At 43.2% G+C, this 23198-nt stretch overlaps 1 protein-coding gene across 2 annotated transcripts in view; it reads right to left on the reverse strand.

Moving 5' to 3' along the window:
• The window catches only part of LOC145356605 (centrosomal protein of 95 kDa-like), a 64527-nt gene that overhangs the window by 14309 nt on the left and 27020 nt on the right, over window positions 1-23198 (reverse strand). The window contains exons 10-14 of one of the 2 annotated variants that reach the window (XM_080209415.1): window positions 14049-14149; window positions 11778-11968; window positions 10837-10972; window positions 8589-8703; window positions 6671-6843 (exon numbers count right to left, since the gene is read on the reverse strand). In XM_080209415.1, coding sequence (XP_080065541.1) covers window positions 6671-6843; window positions 8589-8703; window positions 10837-10972; window positions 11778-11968; window positions 14049-14149 — 716 coding nt within the window. Of the gene's footprint in view, window positions 1-6670; window positions 6844-8588; window positions 8704-10836; window positions 10979-11777; window positions 11969-14048; window positions 14150-23198 lie in introns of both variants that reach the window. The other variant, XM_080209414.1, reaches the window with a different exon arrangement.

Raw genomic sequence — 23198 nt, forward strand, 5'->3', positions numbered from 1 at the left:
GAAAACTGGCTAGGCAACAGGAGACAGAGAGTAGTAGTGGAAGGGTCCTTTTCTAGCTGGAGGTCTGTCACCAGTGGTGTGCCACAGGGCTCAGTACTGGGACCTCTTCTATTCGTAATATGTATATATATAAATGATTTGGAAGAGGGCATACGTGATGTGATCAGGAAGTTTGCAGATGACACAAAGATGGCAGGATTGGCGGATAGTGAGGAGGAGTGTCAGATGACACAGCAGGATATAGATAGGCTGGTATATTGGGCAGATAAAATTTAATCCTGATAAATGTGAGGGGATGCATTTTGGAAGGAATAATGTAAAGAGGAGTTACATGATAAAGGGTAGACCTATCAAGGGTATAGAAACACAGAGGGACCTGGGAGTGCAAGTGCACAAGTCTCTGAAGGTGGCAACACAGGCGGAGAAGGTTGTGAAGAAAGCTTACAGTATGCTAGCCTTTATAGGAAGGGGTATAGAGTACAAGAGCTGGTGTCTAATGCTACAGTTGTACAGAACGTTGGTTAGACTGCATTTGGAGTACTGCGTCCAGTTCTGGTCACCTTACTACCGGAAAGACGTGGAGACCCTGGAGAGAGTGCAGAGGAGGTTTACCAGGATGCTGCCTGGTATGGTCCTTCCACACTGGGTTGTGAGGAAAGATTGGGTAAACTGGGGCTCTTTTCCTTAGAAAGACAGAGATTAAAGGGGGATCTGATTGAGGTGTATAAAATAATGAAGGGTACAGATAGAGTAAACAGTGGTAGGCTTTTTCCTAGATTGGAGACTAATATCACGAGGCGCCACAAGCTCAGGGTGAGGGTGGGGGAGAGGTATAATTTGGATGCTAGAGGGAGGTTTTTCACACAGAGGGACGTGGGAGTATGGAATGCACTGCCAAGCAAGGTGGTGGACGCAGGCACGCTGGACTTGTATAAGGTTTACTTGGATAGGCACATGAGCGAAACAAGGATGGAGGGTTATAAGAGATTGTCTTAAGTAAGGATCAGAGCCTTGGGACGTCCTGGAAATCTAATGCTACATGTGTTGATGTTTTGTCTCTTTTACTCCGCAGGTGCGTCGGTCCACCTTGTTGTCTAACGAGGGGCATGCACGCGGTGAGTCATGCATGGGCTGCTCTTGGATGTTTCGAGAGTGGCCTAGTACTTCGCGTCGTTTGTGTATGCTTAAAACTGGACCAGCAGATGGGCACCACAACAGCTCAGTGACTATCACTGTTTGCTGTGCAGATACATGGATTTGGGCCAGTGTCTGTGGGAGTTTGCGCATTCTCCCTGTGGTTGCGTGGGTTTCCTCCGGGTGCCCCAGTTTCCTCCCACACCGCAAAGATGTGCTCTTCGGCTGACTGATGTAACAAATTGTCCCTAAATTATTCTCCCCTTAATCTGGTTTCCAATGGGGGTACCATAAGCACAGACATGGGTCAAGGGTGGAGTAGGAAAAACACATTGTTAAGATGGCGGCGCGGGCTCATTGGGCCAAAGGGCCTGTTTCCCGTGCTGTGTTGTTCTTTGTTAGAAAGGATAGCAGGACTAGAGGGCACAGCCTCAAGGTGGGGGGGGGGGGAGGGGGGCACAGTTTAGATCGGAGTTGAGGAGGAACTTCTTCACTCAAAAGGGTGGTGAATCTCTGGAATTCTCTGCCCATTGAAGTGGTGGAGGCTACCTCGCTGAATATACTTAAGTCATGGGTAGATAGGTTTCTGATAGACAAGGGAATTAAGGGTTATGGAGAGAAAGCAGGAAAGTGGAACTGATCCACTTCAGATCAGCCATGATCTTACTGAATGGCAGGGCAGGCTCGAAGGGCTGGATGGCCTACTCCTGCTCCTATTTCTTATACTGTTATGTTCAACACGGATAAAATGTGTAGTGGTCCATTCTGGCAGGTCCAATGGAATGAAGGAATACAATATCAAGGGTAGGAGTCTTAGCAGTGTTGAGGAGCAGAAGGACCTTGGGGTCCGGGTCCATAGGACTCTTAAAATCGGCCTCGCAGGTGGAGGATGTGGTCAAGAAGGCGTATGGTGTACTGGCCTTCATTAATCGAGGGATTGAGTTTAGGAGTCGGGAGGTAACGCTGCAACTTTATAAGACCCTTGTCAGACCCCACTTGGAGTACTGTGCGCAGTTCTGGTCGCCTCACTACAGGAAGGATGTGGAAGCTATTGAGAGGGCGCAGAGGAGATTTACAAGGTTGCCTGGAATTGGGAGGCATGCCTTATGAAGATAGGTTGAGGGAGCCAAGTCTCTTCTCCCTGGAGAGACGAAGGTTGAGAGGCGACCTGATAGAGGTTTATAAAATGTTGAGAGGTATAGATAGGGTGGATTCTCAGAGGCTATTTCCCAGGACTGAGATGGTCACTACGAGAGGACACAGGTTTATGGTGCTGGGGAGCAGGTACAGAGGAGATGTCAGGGGTAAGTTTTTCACTCAGAGGGTGGTGAGTGGAATTGGCTGCTGTCGGTGGTGGTAGAGGCGAACTCACTGGGGTCTTTTAAAAGACTTCTGGATGAGTACATGGGATTTAAACGGGATTGGGAGTTATAGATAGTTCTATGGCCTGGTAGGTATGGATATGATCGGTGCAACTCATGGGCCGAAGGGCCTGTTTGTGCAGTAGTGTTCTATTACAGAGATGGGGGATGGATGAGGAAAAAAGAAGTGAAGGTATTAAAATTGCTCAATCAGGGATCCATGTTGGAAAGCAAACACAAGTCATACTTAAGGTGAATGGGATTTGGTACAAGTTTAAGACATGCACAGCTGAGTTTTGGATGACCAATTTATGGAGAATATGGGAAGACAGCAGGAGTACATTGGAATTGTTGAGTCCAAAGTTAACCAAGGATACAAAAGAGGGTTTTTGCAGATGAGTTGAGACAAGAGTTTAAGGAGGGTGGCAGGCAAAAGGCAGGGAATTATAGGCCGGTTAGTTTAACGTCTGTTGTAGGTAAAATGTTAGAATCCATCAAGGAGGAAATAGCGAGGCATCTTGAGGGGAATTGCTTGATAGAGCAGATGCAGCACGGTTTCGTTAAGGGGACGTTGTGTCTGACAAATTTATTGGGGTTCTATGAGGATGTGTCTAGGGCGGTGGATAGAGGAGAGCCGGTCGATGTGGTCTGTCTTGATTTTCAGAAGGCGTTTGACAAGGTACCTCACAAGAGGTTATTGCAGAAGGTAAGGGGGCATGGAGTTGGGGGTAGGGTGTTAGCGTGGATAGAGGATTGGTTGTCAAATAGGAGGCAGAGTGGGGGTTAATGGGTGCTATTCGGATTGGCGGTTGGTGACTAGTGGAGTGCCCCAGGGGTCGGTGCTGGGGCCTCAGCTATTTACCATTTATATAGATGATCTGGAGGAGGGAACCGAGTGTATGGTGTTGAAATTTGCTGATGACACCAAGATTGATGGAACGGCAAATTGTGCAGAGGGTGCGGAGAGTCTGCAGAAGGATCTAGATAGGCTGGGCGAATGAGCCAGGAACTGGCAAATGGAATTTAATGTTGGCAAGTGCGAGGTGGTCCACTTTGGTAGGAATAATGGTAGGAAGGACTATTACTTACGTGGCGAAAAACTGCAGCAGGCGATGGTGCAGAGGGACCTCGGGGTCCTTGTGCATGAGTCGCAAAAACCCAGCCTGCAGGTGCAGCAGGCGGTCAGGAATTCCTAATGGGATGCTGGCCTTCATAGCGAGGGGGATTGAATATAAAAGTAGGGAGGTCTTGCTGCGGCTGTATAGGGCATTGGTGGGGCCGCAGCTGGAGTACTGTGTGCAGTTTTGGTTGCCGCACTTACGCAAGGATATTTTGACCTTGGAGGGAGTGCAGAGGACGTTTACTAGGCTGATACCGGAGTTGAGGGGGTTGAGCTATGAGGAGAGGCTGAATAAACTAGGCTTGTACTCGTTAGAGTTTAGAAGAATGAGGGGAGATCTCATTGAGACATAAGATGATGAATGGGATGGATAGGATAGAGGTGGAGAGACTCTTCCTGCTCAGAAAGGACAGTAGGACTAGGGGGCACAGCCTCAAGATAAAGGGGGGGGGGGGGGGGGGGAGCGGTTTAGAACTGAGTTGAGGAGGAACTTCTTCACTCAAAGGGTGGTGAATCTCTGGAATTCTCTGCCCATTGAAGTGGTGGAGGCTGCCCCGCTAAATATTTTTAAGATGCGGGTTGATGGGTTTTTGATAAGCGAGGGGATTAAGGGTTGTGGGGAGAGGGCGGGAATGTGGAACTGAACCACGACAGATCAGCCATGATCTTATTGAATGGCGGGGCAGGCTCGAAGGGCTAGATGGCCAACTCCTGCTCCTATTTCTTATGTTCTTATGTAAGAGCAAAGTTAGAGGTAGAAGTAGGCAATCTTAGTAACGGGATGAAGGAAGTCAGAAAACTCAACTTGTGGTCAAACACAATACCAAAAGATCGTGAGCAGACTTAATCGCAGACTGTAAACCAGAAGAGGTACAAAATAGGTAATTATGGAATGGAATTTGGAGTAGGGATCAGGACAGTGGCTTCAGTCTTTCCAATATTTCATTAGAGGACATTTTTGCTCATTTAATACTGGATGTTGGAAAAGCAGCCTGACAATTTATCAACATTGGAGGATTTGATTTGATTTATGTGTATTAACATATACTGAAAAATATTGTTTCTTGTGTGCTACACAAAGCATACTGTTCATAGAGAAGAAAAGGAGTGCAGAATGTAGTGTTACAGTCAAAGCTAGGGTGTAGAGAAAGATCAACTTAAATGCAAGGTAAGTCCATTCAAAAGTCTGACAGCAGCAGGGAAGAAGCTGTTCTCGAGTTGGTTGGTACGCGACCTTAGACTTTTGTAATGTTTTTCACCCCCCGAAGGAAGAAGATGGAAAACAGAGAATGTCTGGGGTGTGTGGGGTCCTTAATTATGCTTGCTGCTTTGCTGAGGCAGTGAGTTGGAGAGCTGGAGCTGGGATGTCATTAGTGTACACATGAAAACTGAACATTGGATTATCACATTGTCCAGAATATGATTTCCTTGTACTTAAAGCCTTTTGTGTCACGTTGTAAAACACATACGTGCCTAACACATCATTTGACATTGATTATTATTCATACTGGTACTTTCCTGAATACAGTAAGAAGTCTGACAACACCAGGTTTTAGTCCAACCGATTTATTTGATAGTAAACGCACAAGCTTTCGAGGTTTCCCTCTTCGTCAGGTGAACGGAGAGTTCTGGCCTCGGACAGAGCGTATAAAGCACAGACAGTTTAGAGATTACTGATTAGAATGCGAATCTTTACACCTAACCTGTTGTTCAAGTCCTAAAGTGGCTGACAATGTGTGTGGAAGGAGCACTGATCACAGGTTAAAGAGATGTGTATTGTCTCCAGACAGCACAGTGAGTGAGGTTTTGCAAACCCAGGCAATTCACGGGGGGGTTACAGATAGTGTGACATGAACCCAAGATCCCTGTTGAGACCGTCCCGAAGCATGGTACATTGGGGAGACCGTGCAGTCGCTACGACAACGGATGAATGAACATCGCTCGACAATCACCAGGCAAGACTGTTCCCTTCCTGTTGGCGAACACTTCAGTGGTCACGGGCATTCAGCCTCTGACCTTAGGGTAAGCGTTCTCCAAGGCGGCCTTCACGACACACGACAGCGCAGAGTCGCTGAGCAGAGACTGATAGCCAAGTTCCACACATGAGGACGGTCTCAACAGGGATCTTGGGTTCATGTCACACTATTTGTAACCCCCGTGACTTGCCTGGGTTTGCAAAACCTCACTCACTGTGCTGTCTGGAGACAATACACATCTCTTCAACTTGTGATCAGTGCTCCTTCCACACACATTGTCAGCCACTTTAGGACTTGAACAGCAGGTTAGGTGTAAAGATTTGCATTTTAATCAGTAATCTCTAAACTGTCTGTGCTTTATATGCTCTGTCCGAGGCCAGAACTCTCCATTCACCTGACGAAGAGGGAAACCTCAAAAGCTTGTGCGTTTACTATCAAATAAATCGGTTGGACTAAAACCTGGTGTTGTCAGACTTTTTACTGTGTTTATCCCAGTCCAACGCCGGCACATCCACATCATGACTTTCCTGAATGACAGAGTAATTGATCTTTTGGTCAGTTGCTCAAGTTATCTAGTAAATTCCAGAACAGGAGACCCGCTTTGATGCAACTTCATTAAATCAGGATGGAGCTTAAGGAATATCTGACTGAAGTGACTTAGGAAAAGTCAAAATATACCTGCACAGGATTTTTTGAAGAGTGAAACTCGTAAAATCACTTAAACCTGCAAAGGAGTCTCACGTTCAAATAATAAAAAGACAAGATTAAGTGACTGCAATGTGGAACTGAATGATATGGGTCATTTATGTTTACAACATAGTTGAATATTTTGTTAATAAAGTACAGTAAAATTTGTCAAATTCCAATACATTTACAAAAAGCACTGTCTACTTTTGAATAATAAATATTATTTTGAATGCCGTACTATAGAATTACTTGATATTCTCTGAAGCAGCATTGCAAACAGGATGCTGCATTGTCTTTCAATGGTTCTTTACAGGAGCACTAATATTCAAAATGCTATAACCCGATTTATGATTGGTTATACAAGTGTCAGATTCTGGGGTTAAATAACTTACTTTCGCTTTCATCCTTTGCTGATCCATTTCTTTTTGCAGCTCTCTGCGAATTCTCCTCATTTGTCCCTTTGAGTCTTTATTGAGAGCATCTTCAAATTCAGCTGATAGAGTGCGTCGTGGTGGTGATGGAGATAGGGAACGGGCACGAGCTGGCTTCCTGGTATGTGGAGGTGCTATATAATAGGTGAGAAAGATTAAACTAGACTAGTATTTAGACATTTCTAGAAGGCGACTGATTATATTTACTAAACCATCTCATCCAGGAACTGTCACTATCAAAACATTGCACTGAAGTGACAATCTTTATCACTTAGTGTCCATATTTAAATATTCTCTTTTAACCAAAAACCTTGATAAAGTCATAGTGGAGAGTGTGCCGTTTATTTTGGGCAGAAACACCTTAGTTTCCTCAAATTCGAAAAAGTAGATACCAATTATAATTTACCTGGCTTTTCTAAATTTTAAAGAGCCAAACCGAAAATCAGAAGTTAAATTAATTGTTTTCTGCAAGGCAGTGGCTGTGGTTTTTCTGCATCCAATCAATTAGGGTCTTGCCTAATGTGTGGGTTATATTATTTTAGACATCACCAGCCTACAATACCAGATATTGCTTTTAAACAATTTCAAACAGCAAATTTTAAATCTGAAAAGCTGATAATTACAGCTGACACATTGGGGAACAAATCACATTCTCACAAAACAAGTTGTGCTGCAATTCTGCAGGATTGGGCTGGCACCAGCAGAGGTCTTCACTGAGTCAGGTTGACAGTAGCCTAGGTTAATGACAGAAATCTAGGACTGCAGCATTTTTAAATTCATTCAACAGGTTATCATTTTTTCCTGATGTAGGGGTCACCTACAAATGGTGTTACATTCTTTGTGTCAATCCATTCCCACATTTCTTCTAAAATACATCAGCTCCTTAAATGGGCTACACATATATAAAAGGATTTTGTAAGCAACAGTAATAACAAGTTAACGCATGTAGACCAATAGAAAGAAATAGGTAGGACGCGCTCAGAAATCCCCTCACAGCACAGCTAAGGTCTACGTTTCACATGAAAATCTTTGTGGAGTAACTTTCGTCTTATGAATGCTGGTATCAATTAGAGCAGTTACTGAACTCAATAGGGAGGAGTAGGAAATGGAATGGTGGACAGGAAACATAACTTAGGGAGTGTCATCAGATTTGACCCTTCATTTGTGTACATCAACTTCAATTACTCATACTGTTAGATTGAGTGAGCCATTAGAGCTCACTGTCCAAGCCCAAGTGTAATATCTCAAAAAGATTTTGAAATGAACTAATGAGATTCATTTTATGAGCAGTCAATTAAGGTCTTCAAAATTATAAAGGGGTTTGATAGGGACAGCATGGTGACAAGCACTGCCGCCTCAGTGTCAGGGACCCAGGTTCCATTCCAGCCTTGGATGACTGTGTGGGGTTTGCACATTCTCCTAGTGTCTGCATGGGTTTCCTACGGGTGCTCTGGTTTCTTCCAAGTCCAAAGACATGCAGGTTAGGTGGATTGGCCATGCAAAATGCATAGGGTTGAGTAGGGAGCAGGATAAGTTTTTTTTGACCAGAGGCCATAAATATAAGTTATTCACTAATAAATCAAATAAATCCATTAGAAGCTTCTTTACCCAGTGATTGTTGAGAATGTGAAATTTGCTGCCACTAGGACGAGGTAAGGCAAATGGGGTTGACGGAACACGCGAGGGAGAAAGAATAGGACATATTAATGAGCTGAGGGGTGGAAGGAAGGAGTTGGACTGAATGTACAGCACAAAGGCAGACCATTCTATTAAATTAACCTCTCAACTGTATTGAACTCTTTAAATATTCTATTCCAAATCACAAGATCTGCCCCAAAATTTTATTTAAAAGTGGTTTAACAGACTTGAGTTCTCTCACCACGCAACTGTTGAATTCTTCTATATTCAGTGATGCTGTCACTGTGTTGAGACAATTTATCTTCTTCCTTGAAATTATGAGCTTCATACTTGTCACCCAGCGCTTGTTTCAGCATCTGTTAAATGGCAAGATAAAGACCAATTAATAGACAGTTCTACAGACCATCACTTAGAATCATAGTAACATTGAATGATATAACAGAGAAGGATGGCATTTAATCTATTGTGCTTGTTGTGTAAAAAAAGTGTTATCTGATGAGTTCTACTCTTCTGTCTTGCACACCGCCCCCTCCACCAAGTCCTGCAAATATTTCTCCCTTCAAATAAATATCCACTTACATATTGAAAGCTATTGAATCTGCTTCCATCAACAGGTAGTGACTTCTAGATCATAACTCCTTGTATTAAAAAAATCTGCTAGGTCTGTCCATCTCTGATAATTACCTGAACTCTTGTTTTGTGCTTACTAATCGCTATTTCAGGAAAGGTTTCTCCTTGTTTACTCTGTTAAAACCCTTTGGACACCTAGAATCACAATTCCTCCTAAACCTCATTATTCTGAAAAGCCCCAGTTTCTCAACATAGCCGAATTCTTTCATCCCTGGTACCATTCTGGTAAATCTCTTCAACGTTTTAAATATAAACATACAAATTAGTAAAAGATGAGCTATGAGGAGAGGCTGAATAAACTAGGCTTGTACTCGTTAGAGTTTAGAAGAATGAGGGGAGATCTCATTGAGACATATAAGATGATGAATGGGATGGATAGGATAGAGGTGGAGAGACTCTTCCCGCTCAGAAAGGACAGTAGGACTAGGGGGCACAGTCTCAAGATAAAGGGGTGGGGGGGGGGGGGGTTTAGAACGGAGTTGAGGAGGAACTCCTTCACTCAAAGGGTGGTGAATCTCTGGAATTCTCTGCCCGTTGAGGTAGTGGAGGCTGCCTCGCTAAATATTTTTAAGACGCGGGTTGATGGGTTTTTGATAAGCAAGGGGATTAAGGGTTATGGGGAGAGGGCGGGAATGTGGAACTGAGCCACGACAGATCAGCCATGATCTTATTGAATGGCGGGGCAGGCTCGAAGGGCTGGATGGCCTACTCCTGCTCCTATTTCTTATGTTCTTATGTAGGTCACTTGGCCCCTATAACTTGCCCTGCCATTTAATAAGATCACAAATAATCCAACTGTAACCTCAACTCCACATTCCCACCTACCCCGGATAACCTTTCACTCTTTTGCTCATCAAGAAATCTATTTACCACTGCCTTAAAAATATTTCACTGCCTTTTCAGGAAGAGTTCCAAAGACTCAACTCCTCCCCAACCCCCCCAAAAAGAGAACACGATTTTTCCTCATCTCAGTCTTAAATGGGTGACCCCTTATTTTTAAAAGGATGTACCCTACTTCTAGATTCTGCCTGAAAAGGAAACATCTTTTTCACAGCCACCCTGTCAACTTCCCTCTGGATGTCATGTTTCAATCAAGTCACCCCTTTCTCTTCTAAACTCGAGTGAATTCAACTCCAACTTCCATGGTTAGTCTAGTAACTCTTCATTGAACTACTTCCAAATCATTTATATCCTTCTTTAAATAAGGAGATTAAAACTGTACATACTTCACCAGACATGGTCTCACCAATGCCCTGTATAATTGAAGCCTAACTTCCCTACTGTTGTATTCAATTTCCCTCAACAGCAACATTCTATTAGCGTTCCCTAATTATTTACTGTACCTCTATACTCTGTTGTACAACAAGACACCAATATTTCTCTAGATCTCTGCAATCTTTCACCATTTAGATAATGCTTTTTTTTAATTCTTCCTGCCAAATTGGACAATTTCATAATCTGTGCTCTATGTTTCTATTCAGAAGGCCAATGATTCTAGATGTATGCTTGCTGGCAATTTCTGCTTCTGACACATGATGGATACATAAATCTTTGGACATCAGTGTCAGAAATTATCCACTGCAGTGTTAAGATAAAGAAGGCTTTTGAAATGAAAATAAAAGTAGTTTTACTCTACTTCTCATTTAATGCTCTCACCTCTATCTAAATGACAGGACTGTCCCTGTCGATCAGCACAGTGTTGGTGGAGCTTCTGTAGAATATGGACACATGTGGCCTTCATGTCAGTCTTAATTAAATAAAAACTTTGTCAAAAATCCTAAATTAATTTTAACTAGTTAGTAGAAAATTGCAGGAAGTGACAATCTTTTCTCTTGCAGTTTTTTGTAAACAAGCCTTACCATATCGAGTTGATGCAGCTTTTGAGACAGCTTTTCAGACATCTCATGCAGCTCCTCCTCTGCAAGGATATTCTGTGCTCTTCGACGAGATAGCGATTCATCTCTAAATGAAGTGCTTACATCACCTTGGTCTTTACTGTTACTACAGAAAGTGAAGAAGTTCCCTTTAAAACTTAGAGATTATAGCATTTTCATACATTTGCGCAGGTCAAATCTGGGTTGGATGCACTGATTGTGTTAGGTCCTAGTCAGGAACTCTCCTACCAAGCTATTCTTGTGCAATTGGAGTGAGTGGCCAAACTGAAAATGGTAGCTTGTGTTACGCACGCTCCTGTAGAGGAACTGGATTGAAAAGGTCACAGACCTAATGTCTCTTAGTATCCTTAGAGTCATTGAGACAAGAATTTCATCCTTGCAATCTGGGCTGGATTTGGTGAAGAAGAGTGAACAGAAAACGTTGTTCCAAAAGAAATACCCCTTGCTGCTGGTGCTGCTTTTAAAGTGATTATAAAATACAAGATATGATACTTTAAAGTGTCTCCTCGTGGCTCAGTGATCAGCACCCTAACCTCTATCAGGTCAGTGCAACCCAAGTTCACAGATTTGAGCACATACGCAGGTTGACATTTCAGCATAGTGCTGCAAAAACAATCACACAGTCTGTTCGCTGAGGTCTCTTTTACCCATGTGGATGGGCAAAGATCTCCTAGCACTATTTTGAAGAACAAGCGAGTTCTCCCTGTCTTCAACCAACATTGTGAAAATTCATCATTGTATGCAAAATAGCTGCAGTGATTCCCTCCTTTACAACTGTGATTACTCTTCAATAAATACATTAGTGGCTTTGAAGCACTTTGCGATAACATGGAAAGGTGCTTTTTTTCCATAATCATTAGATACTTTACAATGCAATTAACAAAGACAGTTAATCATAAACATACAATGAAAGGGAACTATTTTCATTCCTGAAGTCAGGCTGGTTGGAGTCTAGTGTTGCTGAAGCCTCCCAATGATTTGTCTCCCCATGTTTGTCAGAGACTGTATCCCACTGGTCAATTTTACTCTGCATGGTCATAAATCGAATGTCTGGCTGGGTCTGAAAAGCAACTCGTTTCTGTAAGTTGACGGAGTTCTGTAAGAGAGGGAAAAAAGAAAACTCTAAGTGATCAATATGTGAAAAAGATGAGAAAACTTCAATAGGCTGATTCAATTTTTTTCCCCCCATCATTGGATGAAACACCAACATGCGATTACAAATGTCACAGACAGGACATCCTGAGCTTGTGATCAAGTTGAAATATAGGAAGAAAATCAAGATACTAGTATTGCTAACCCCCTGAACTCCAAAAGGGAAAGAAGCAAGACCTGACCTAATGTCAATAAAGAGGGAATTTCACTCTGCTCATGACTGTGTCAGAAAATTCCAGACTATTATTATTCATAATGTACCCCACAGCTAATCTAATCAATCCTCCATTGAGAAACAAAACTTTTGAAGGAAATGCAAAAAGTGGCATAGACCCAGCTGAAATTTTGGATCTTGTTCAATATCACTTAATTTCTTCAGCAGCATACAAGTGCACAGGATCAAAAAATACTGTCATTGGACCAGTCACAAAGGCCATACAGGAGAGAGAAAATACTAGGAACACAACAGGAGAGGTAGCATCTGTGGAAGGAGGATCAGCGGATGGGCTTTTGCCATTTTTAGCAAAGCGTCATCCTGAGTAGAAAAAAAGTGGAGGGTAACTTACTGACAGCACTGACAGCTTTTCTCACCAAATTGTTAAACTGGGGTGAGGTGGGTGGTGTGACACGCTCGATAACTTAGGGGTGCCTTCTTCAAAACACACCTAGACATAAATAAAGCCCCTCCCAGAGTACTGCCCTGGGTCTGAATTTCTCAACCTGCGCGCCTCCAGTAGGGTTTTGCTCGCCAGGTGCATGTATGAGGAACCTGTTGTGATAAATGTCATGTCCTTATCCCAATGTGAATGGGCAATTTATTGGGCGGGTGGGGGAACCTATCAGGCGTTCATACCTGATAATTATGTTTAAAAAAAAAGGTAGGCGAATAGGAGATCCTAACTTTTAAAGTCAGGCAGGAAAATCCCACCAGTGTAAAGAATTTTGTAACTCCCACGAGATTCCCCATGCCTGCATCTTCCCTCCTCTCCTCCACTGCATTCAGTAGTACTTCCAGTGAAGCACTGTGGAATCTGGGTTTCATGTTCTGGCCTGTAGTTAAGAGCACAATAAAGCAATATCTGCTGGTCAGCAAGGGCTAGGTACACAACTCCCTGCCCACCTTGAAAAACATCCCCTAGCTACACATTTAATGAGCCCAGCATCATGCTATTCCCATTGACCTCCATTCCCTGCCATGGCACTTGGGCCTGAAGTGAACAGTAAATCCCAGCCAAAGTGTTTATCAAAAGATGAGGTGCTGTCAGAGCTTCAATAGAACAGTGTACAAGGCAAACGATAACAAATGCAGAGTGGGAATTAAATAGAAATTCAAAACTGCCAGAAGCCCAGTGTCACGCCTGCCAACTGAATGGAATCATTTAACGTTAGAGGGTCTGCATCTTGGCAAACAATATTTTGACACAGTCCAACTTAGGCAGCTTTTGTACATCATTTATCTTTGCTGCTTTAGTCCAGACTTCAAATTCAACATCCTCCATTCCAATAGCCTCCCATCCTTTACCACCCTCTGCATGAGGAAATTACATCTCAAATACACAAAACCCTTTTCTCAGAGTTAAATTTATGTGTCCATGCCTTAGAAATTACTACTGAACATCTGTGGAATCTAGTTTACTTATTCTCTTAAAGACCTACAAAATAATCCCCTTCCTCCAATATAAAGACCTTTAGTACCTTAGCCTTTCTCCACAGTTCAAGTACCAAATCTCATTCATAGTTTCCATTTTAGCATTTTTAGACTAGAATATAGGTATAGAATCTAGAATGGTATGGAGTACTCAAGGTTGGGGGATGTACTAGTGCTTTGAGATTAATTATTTCCTGAGATTTGCATTCTATCCCTAAAGCTGCAAATACTTGAATCACACAAGAGTCAAAATACCTCATGCTGGTATAACACTACACATATAATAAACTTAAATGTGATAAACACACACACACAAATTACTGCAGTTTAAAAAGTTAAAAGATCACAAAACATTAGAAGAAGGTGTAATACTAACCGCTACAGTAGCTCCTGCAGCGCTCTGTGAATCTTGATGCTTCTTTGTACCATGTCCTGCAGATGATTGGGACTCCTGCAGTGCCAGTACTTTAATGGAATCTACCAAAAGACAAATGCATAGTAATTGGAATAAAAGGATTTCAAAAATATTATACAATTGAGCATCACTAAGATTTTTCTCTCCTACCTCCAACCCATAGATTAATTGCGAAATGGTGCGTAGGACAAATTTGGACACGCATTTGTTTTGCTCATGTTAGCTCATTTCAGTGCAGTTAATGGCGAAGTAGTACAGCTGAGCTCAAAGCCCAGGATACGGATGTGAAGCCCACTAATTATCAACTCCAATGGCTGGATGAGGCTGTACGGACAAGTGACATTACACTTAGTGGTCAGATTTTAGCGCCTCACTGCCGGGCTTGCATGGGATAAACAGCCACTTGGTTCAGAAAGCCAAACAGAAAATGTAAAAATAAAAGCAAAATATTGTGGCTGCTGGAAATCTGAAACAGAATGCTGGAAAGAGTCAGCAGCTCTGGCAGCGTCTGTGCAGAGAGAAACAGAACATACTGGGCTGGATTTTCTGGTAACACTGACCCCAAGACCCGAAATTCTCACTGAAGTCAATGGACTTCTGCAAGGTCCACTCCCACCTGCTACGATTCCTATTGTGGGCGGGATGGAAAAATTCCACCCTTTGAGTCCATAGGATTTTTTCAGAGCCAAAACATAAAACATGAGCATGCAGTGATTACATTCTTCTTAATCTCATTTGGTTTCCCTGATGCATGCATGTATTAGTGGTAGTGGAGACACATTTTTAAGTGGACTATTCAGGTCATGCAAAGTGCATCCCTGCCAAGAAAGTTCTCATGATGTGGGTATGCCGGCGTTGGACTGGCGTAAACACAGTAAAAAGTCTGACAACACCAGATTTTAGTCCAACCGATTTATTTGATAATAGACTCACAAGCTTTCGGGTTAGTCCCTTCGTCAGGTGAATGGAGAGTTCTGGCCTCAGACAGAGCATATAAAGCACAGACAATACACATCTCTGTAACCTGTGATCAGTGCTCCTTCCACTCACATTGTCAGCCACTTCAGGTCTTGAACAGCAGGTTAGGTGTAAGGATTCGCATTCTAATCAGTAATCTCTAAACTGTCTGTGCTTTATATGCTCTGTCTGAGGCCAGAACTCTCCATTCACCTGACGAAGGGACTAACCCGAAAGCTTGTGAGTCTATTATCAAATAAATCGGTTGGACTAAAACCTGGTGTTGTCAGACTTTTTACTAAGAAAGTTCTCCTCAGACTTTTGATTGCTCAATCAACACTCGTGTCTTTCAACAAGAGTTCAGCCAAGATCACGGATTTAGCCAAAGAGAGGGCTCGTGTCTCAATACACCATTGTATAGGATAGCAATTTCCTCCATCGACTATAGCAGCATCACAGTAGTCAAACCCACTATTTTGCTTCAAAGGGCAAAATCAATGGGCTCAGTTTGGAGTGGGGGAGGGGAAAAGAAAGAGGGCTCAAGGAATTAAAATGATAAGCTCAGTGAAACAGGCCAGAAGTCAGCATCAATGCTGGACTTTAATTCATAGTGAAAACAGAAAATGCTGGATCAATTCAGCAAATTTGGCAGCATCTGTAGAGAGAGAAACAGAGTTAATCTTTCAAGTCTGTATGACTTATTCAGAGCTGATGAGGAATAAAAAAGTGTGGTGAATTATATTGGAGAGGAGTTTGGAGAAGGTGAAGCAGAAAAAAGGTCAGGGGCATGTGGGAGTCAAGGAAAGATTGACGAAGACATAATGGATACAAGACAAAGAGATTAAGCATTAAAGGACTGAAAGAGAGGGAGGAACTCAGGAAAATTACAATCACCAGAGAAGTGGTACAGTTTATTGGAGATGCAGTTTGACAAGTACTCAGGTCCTGATGAAATCTATATAGAGTCTTAAAATAAGTGGCTAGTAAAATGATTGATGTATTAGTTTTAAATTTTCTGAAATTCCCTTGATTCGGAGGAAGGTCCCATTAGATCAGAGGAGAACGAATTTAACTACATTATTCAAAAAGGGAAGGAAATAGGAAAAAAAAAATGAAACTACAAGCCAGTTAGCTCAACATCTGCCATAGGGAAAATGTTAGAAGCTAGTATTAAATAAGCTATAGCAGGGCACTTGGATAAGTTTAAGGAAGTCAGGCAGACTCAACATGGCTTTGAGGGGGAAATCATGTTCAACCAACTTAACAGGTGTTGTGAATAAAAGAATAAATGATTGTACTGTAGTTAGATCATTAAATGTGCAACACCTGCCCCTCTACATCTTCCTTGCTCACTATCCAGCCCAAAAATTCTCTCTCAGGCAAAGCACAGCTTCACATGCACCTCCTTTAATCTGGTCTATAATATTCGCTGCTCCCAATGAAAGACCAAATGCAGATTGGGTCATCACTTTCCAGAACACATTTGATCCATTTGCAAATAGGACCCAGATCTTCCTGTCACTTGCCATGTCAACACCATCCTGCTCTAATGGCCACGTGTCCATCCTTGGTCTATTGTAATGTCCCAGCAAAGCCAATTCAAATTAGAGGAACAGCACTCAATTTCCTAGTTCGGCACTTTACAGACTTCTGGACTGGACATTACAACTCCAGAGCATGAACTTTTCCTCCACTCCATTTTTATTTAATATCTTTCTATATTAATATATATTTAAATTTTCATTCCTTCCATAATTTCATTTGTCTACTTCTTAAAAATCTAGGTTTCCACCCCACCTACCCACCAACCACTAGGGCTATCCTTTGACACAAGCATTCTGCCATTTACACATTCCAACCTCTTAATGGGCCACTGGGCACCCTTCTCAGCCACAATTTACATTCCTTTTGTCTGTGACATTTATCAATTACTACCCCTCCCCCTATTTTCTTTGTCTTCATCTCTGACCAAGAGTAATCCAGACTCAAATCATTAGCTCTCTCTCCACAGATGCTGTCAGACCTGCTGAGATTTTACAGAAATTTCTGCTTTTGTTTCAGACTCCAGCATCTGCAGTAATTTGCTTTTATCTGAAGTAATTTATTTGCATTTCTTTCAATTTTGATATTCCATTTTTTCTGTCACAATGTACATAAGAACATAGGAAATAGGAGCAGGAGTAGGCCATCCAGCCCTTCGAGCCTGCCCCGCCATTCAATAAGATCATGGCTGATCTGTCATGGCTCAGTTCCACATTCCCGCCCTCTCCCCATAACCCTTAATCCCCTCGCTTATCAAAAACCCATCAACCCGCGTCTTAAAAATATTTAGCGAGGCAGCCTCCACCACCTCAACGGGCAGAGAATTCCAGAGATTCACCACCCTTTGAGTGAAGAAGTTCCTCCTCAACTCCGTTCTAAACCACACCCCCCCCCCCCCCCCTTTTATCTTGAGACTGTGCCCTCTAGTCTTACTGTCCTTTCTGAGCAGGAAGAGCCTCTCCACCTCTATCCTATCCATCCCATTCATCATCTTATATGTCTCAGTGAGATCTCCCCTCATTCTTCTAAACTCTAACGAGTACAAGCCTAGTTTCTTCAGCGTCTCCTCATAGCTCAACCCCCTCAGCTCTGGTATCAGCCTAGTAAACCTCCTCTGCACTCCCTCCAAGGCCAAAATATCCTTGCGTAAGTGCGGCGACCAAAACTGCACACAGTACTCCAGCTGTGGCCTCACCAATGCCCTATACAGCCGCAGCAAGACCTCCCTACTTTTATATTCAATCCCCCTCGCTATGAAGACCAGCATCCCATTCGCCTTCCTGACCACCTGCTGCACCTGCAGGCTGGATTTTTGCGACTCATGCACAAGGACCCCGAGGTCCCTCTGCACCGTCGCCTGCTGCAGTTTTTTGCCACGTAAGAAATAGTCCTTCCTACCAAAGTGGACCACCTCGCACTTGCCAACATTAAATTTCATTTGCCATTTCCTGGCCCATTTGCCCAGCCTATCTAGATCCTTCTGCAGACTCTCCACACCCTCCGTTCCCCCAATCTTGGTGTCATCAGCAAATTTCGACACCATACACTCGGTTCCCTCATCCAGATCATCTATATAAATGGTAAATAGCTGAAGCCCCAGCACCGACCACTAGTCACCAACTGCCAATCCGAATAGCACCCATTAACCCCCACTCTCTGCCTCCTATTTGACAACCAATCCTCTATCCACGCTAACACCCTACCCCCAACTCCATGCCCCCTTACCTTCTGCAATAACCTCTTGTGAGGTACCTTGTCAAACGCCTTCTGAAAATCAAGAAAGACCACATCCACCGGCTCTCCTCTATCCACCGCCCTAGACACATCCTCATAGAACTCCAATAAATTTGTCAGACACGACTTCCCCTTAACGAAACCGTGCTGCGTCTGCTCTATCAAGCAATTCCCCTCAAGATGCCTCGCTATTTCCTCCTTGATGACGGATTCTAACATTTTACCTACAACAGACGTTAAACTAACTGGCCTATAATTCCCTGCCTTTTGCCTGCCACCCTTCTTAAACAACGGCGTAACATTAGCCGCTTTCCAATCTTCCGGCACTTCCCCGGAATCCAGCGACGTCTGGAAAATAACCACCAAGGCATCCACTATCACCTCCGCCATTTCTTTCAGAACCCTCGGATGCATTCCATCTGGTCCTAGGGACTTGTCCGCAATCAGTCCCTCCAGTCTGTTGAGCACCACCTCTCTAGTAACAATAATGTCATTGAGACCCTCCAGTCCTACCATCTTTCCATCGTTAACACCCGGCAAATTATTCACGTCTTCCTCCGTGAAGACCGAAACAAAAAAGTTATTCAAGACCTCAGCCATTTCCCCATCCCCTACCACTAAGTCCCCCTTCTCATCCTCTAAGGGTCCAACGTTCACCCTAGCCAGCCTCTTCCTTTTTATATATTTATAAAAACTCTTGCTATCCTTTTTTATATTAAGCGCTAGCCCAGCTTCATAGTTTCTCCTACCCTTCTTTATCAACTTCTTTGTCAATCTTTGTTGACATTTAAACCTCTCCCAATCCTCTTCTCGCCCACTACTCTTAGCTACTCTAAATGCCTCCGCTTTTAATTTAACACTTTCCTTCACCTCCTTCGTTATCCACGGCTTATTACCTCTCCTCTTACGGTCCTTTTTAACCATCGGAATAAATTTCTGCTGAGCACCAAGAAAGATCTCCTTAAAGATCCTCCACTGCTCCTCAGCAGACCTACCTTCCAACGCGCTCCCCCAGTCCACATTCGCCAATTCTCCTCTCATCCTACCGTACTCCCCTCTGTTCGAACAAAGGACGCGTATCCGGGAACCCACTTTCTCCTCCTCCATCTGCACCAGAAACTCCACCATACAATGATCACTCACCCCAAGAGGATCCTTCACCACAAGGTCCCTAATTCTACCCGCCTCATTACATAACACCAGATCCAAGATAGCTCGCTCCCTCGTCGGCTCCAACACACAGTTCAAGGAAACTATCCCGGCAGCGTTCCAAGAACTCCTCCTTGAGCCCACCGCGTCCAACATGGGTCGACCAATCAATATGCAGATTGAAATCTCCCATAATTACGGCCGTTCCGTTCCTGCACGCCGCACTTATTTGCGCATTATTTAATGTAGTCTCCTCCACATTGCAGACCCCAAACACAGGCCATGTGAAAGTTTTGTGCAACACCACTTCAGTTTGCAAGCATGACCCCACGCATCTGGTCACTTGTCATTTTAATTCCCCACTTTGCTGCCATGCTGAACTTTGTCCATAGCCTATTAGTGTTCTAGTGAAGCTCAACACAAGCTTAAGGAACAGTTCTTTTGATTCAGGACTCAAGTCTTCTGAACTCAAACACAAGAATACAATAACTTTAGATCATAGCCCTTTGACTTTATCCTTTTTTTGCTAGTTTGGTCTGGTCTTTATCCCTTCATGTTGCATTCAGATGGTTTCTATGTAGACATTTGCATCTCATTTGGGCATTACCTTTGTTTCTTCACTACATCTATTACCACACTTTTGCTGTTGTAATGTGAAATCTTTTGTTATTTAATCACCCCTGCCCTCCAGCCTATCAGAGACCTCCTTTTCCTGCTCTCTCCCAATTTCCCCTCCATTGACTTAAAACCTCTTACATTTTTATCTTTCTTCAATTTGGAATGTCATTTTGACCCGAACTTGGTTTCTCTCCACAGATAGTACCTGGCTTGCTGATTATTTCCAGCATTTGACTTTTATCTCCCTCTGAATTTTCATGGTTGCAATATGATTGTGTCTCATTCCACTAAACTCCAATGATCAGAGGTTTAACCTACTCAAACCAAAAGAGAAAACGCCAGAAAATCTCAAAGTCCAGACGGCCCTTTGTCAAAAAGGTCATCTGGACTTGAAACATCAACTCTTTTCTCTCTTTACAGATGCTGTCAGACAAAGAACAAAGAACAACACAGCACAGGAAACAGGCCCTTCGGCCCAACAAGCCCACGCTGCCATTTTAACATTCAGTGAATGCCTCATCTACCTTCTTCTACCTATGACTTTTCTCTACGCCAGATTTGGGGAGGTCTAATTTAGGGACAATTTGTTAACACCAATCAGCCGAAAAGCACATTTTTGGGTTGTGGGAGGAAACCGGAGCACCCAGGGAAAACCTATGCGAGCATGGGGAGAATGTGTGAACTCCCACAGACACCGACCCAAGTTGGAGATCAGACCCAGGTTCACGTATCTGCACAGCAAACAGTGATAGTGACTGAGCTGTCGTGTTGCCCGTCAGTTGGTCCAGTTTAAGCGTACACTAACAATGTGAAGCACTAGGCAGCTCTCGAAGCAACATCCAAGAGCAGCCCTCACACGACCCACCGCGTGTATGCCCCTTGTCGGCCAACAAGGTGGACCGAATTACCTGTGGATGTTAAAAAAAAGACATCAATAAACATAAACAGACGTGCTGAGATTTTGCAGCGTTTTCTCTTTTGGTTTCAGATTTCAGCATCCGCAGTACTTTGCTTCTAACCTGCTCAATCTTTCCCCATAGACAACATCTTCATCCCAGGAAATTGCCAAGTGAACCTTCCCTAGACTGTTTCCAGTACAATTATATCCTTTCTGAAGCAAGATGACCAAAACTTACACAGTACTCCAGATACAGAGTCAGTAAGACCGTGCAGCTATAGCAAGACTTCCCTACTTATATATGCCAACCTGCTTTCAGAAAAGGCCAACATTCGTTTTGCCTTCTTAATTACTTATACCTGCATGCAACTGTTTAGTGATTCATTTATCAAGACACCCAGACCCCTCTGTATTACAGATTTCTGCAGTCCCTTTCCATTTAAATAATAATCTGCTTTTCTATTCTTCCTAGCAAAGGAGGCTCACATTCTCCCCACATTACGCTCCATTTGCAGACTTTTTTGTCTGTTTATTTTATCTACATCTCTGAAGTCCACATGCTCTTCGCAACTTGCTTTCCTACCTATCTTCATCTAAACAGCAAATTTAGCCAACACACTCCTTACTTGCCTCTAAATCATTATAATAGTTTAATAATTGAGGCTCCTGCACTGATTCCAGTGCAACTCGCCAACACAAAATGATCCATTTATTCTGACTCTCTGCTTCCCGTTAGCCAATATCAGCCCCCAACATGATGAGCTTTTTATTTTGTATAGTAACCTTGTGTACTTGGATTTCCAAAAAGCATCAAGTGCCTTTTGGAAATCAAAATACACCACATCTGTTGACTCACCATTATCTACCATGCTTGTTACTTCCTTAGAAGTCTAATAAATCAAACACAATTTCCCTTCCAGAAACCCACGTTGATTCTGCCTGATCTCGTTACAATTTTCTAAGCATGCTGCTATTGTCTCAGTAATAACAGATTCTAGCATTTTTCTTATGTCAGATGTTAAGCTAAGTGGCCTGTTTCCAGCTTTCCAATACCCTTCTGTCTTAATTACAGAGACTTGGATGAAAAGGCAGGACTGACAGCTGAGCATTCCAAGGTTTTGATGCTTCAGGTGAGACAGAGAGGGTGACAAGGAGGTGGGGGCGTTGCTTTACCAATTAGGGAGAACATCACAGCTATATAGAGGGAGGACACTTTGGTGGAATCATGCAGTGAGGTCATGAGTAGAACTCAGGAACAGGAGCAGTGCAACCACACTGTTGGGGTAGTACTGTAGATCTCCCAACAGCCAGCATCAAGTGGAGGAACTGATGCATCAGCACATTATGGGAAGATATGCAAACAACAGGGTTGCTGTGATGGGCAATTTTAACTTCCCCAACATTGATTGGGATTCCTTTAGTGCCGGGGTTGGACGGAGCAGAGTTCGTTCAGTGTGCCCAAGAGTGCTTCTTGAGGCAATATGTAGATATTCCAACTCGGGTAGGGGCCATCTTAGACCTGGTTCTGGGAAATGGGCCTGGACAGGTGATTGATTGAATGATGTCTCAGTGGGGGACCATTGGAGACAGTGATTACATTTCTACAAGCATCTTGAAACTTATAGAAAAGGATAGAAGTAGATCCAGAGTGAAAGTACTAAACTGAGGGAAGGCTGACTATGACATATTAGGTGGGAGCTAGGGAATGTAGACTGGAGGGCGGCTGTTTGAGGATAAATCCACCTCTGAAATGTGGGAGTCTTTTAAAAGTCAGTTGTTAACAATTCAGGACAAGTATGCCTCTTAAAAAAAAAAGGAAGGATAAGATTTGGGAGCCCTGGATGACAAGAGAGATTGTGGGCTTAGTGAAAAAGGAGCCATACATTAATTTTCAGGAAATTGAAAATATACAAGGCTTTTGAGGAATGCAAAAATAGAGCTTAAACAGAGACTTCGGAGGGCAAAAGGGGACATGAAATATCCTTGGCAGGCAGGATTAAGGAGAATCCCAAGGATTTCTCCCAAGGAGGAAAAGGGTAGATAAAGGAAAGGACAGTGGAGGGAACGTGTGTGGGGAGCCAGATGAAGTCCTTAATGAGTATTTTGCATCAGTATTCACAACGGAGAGGAATGTGGTGGTTGATGAGTGTAGAAAGGAGGATGTTGACATTTTAGGACATGATGAGGTAAAAAAAGGTGGTATTGGAGGTTTT

This window comes from Carcharhinus amblyrhynchos, chromosome 21 (assembly GCF_965287045.1).
Source record: "Carcharhinus amblyrhynchos chromosome 21, sCarAmb.v2.hapA, whole genome shotgun sequence".
NCBI classification, from domain to species: Eukaryota; Metazoa; Chordata; class Chondrichthyes; order Carcharhiniformes; family Carcharhinidae; genus Carcharhinus; species Carcharhinus amblyrhynchos.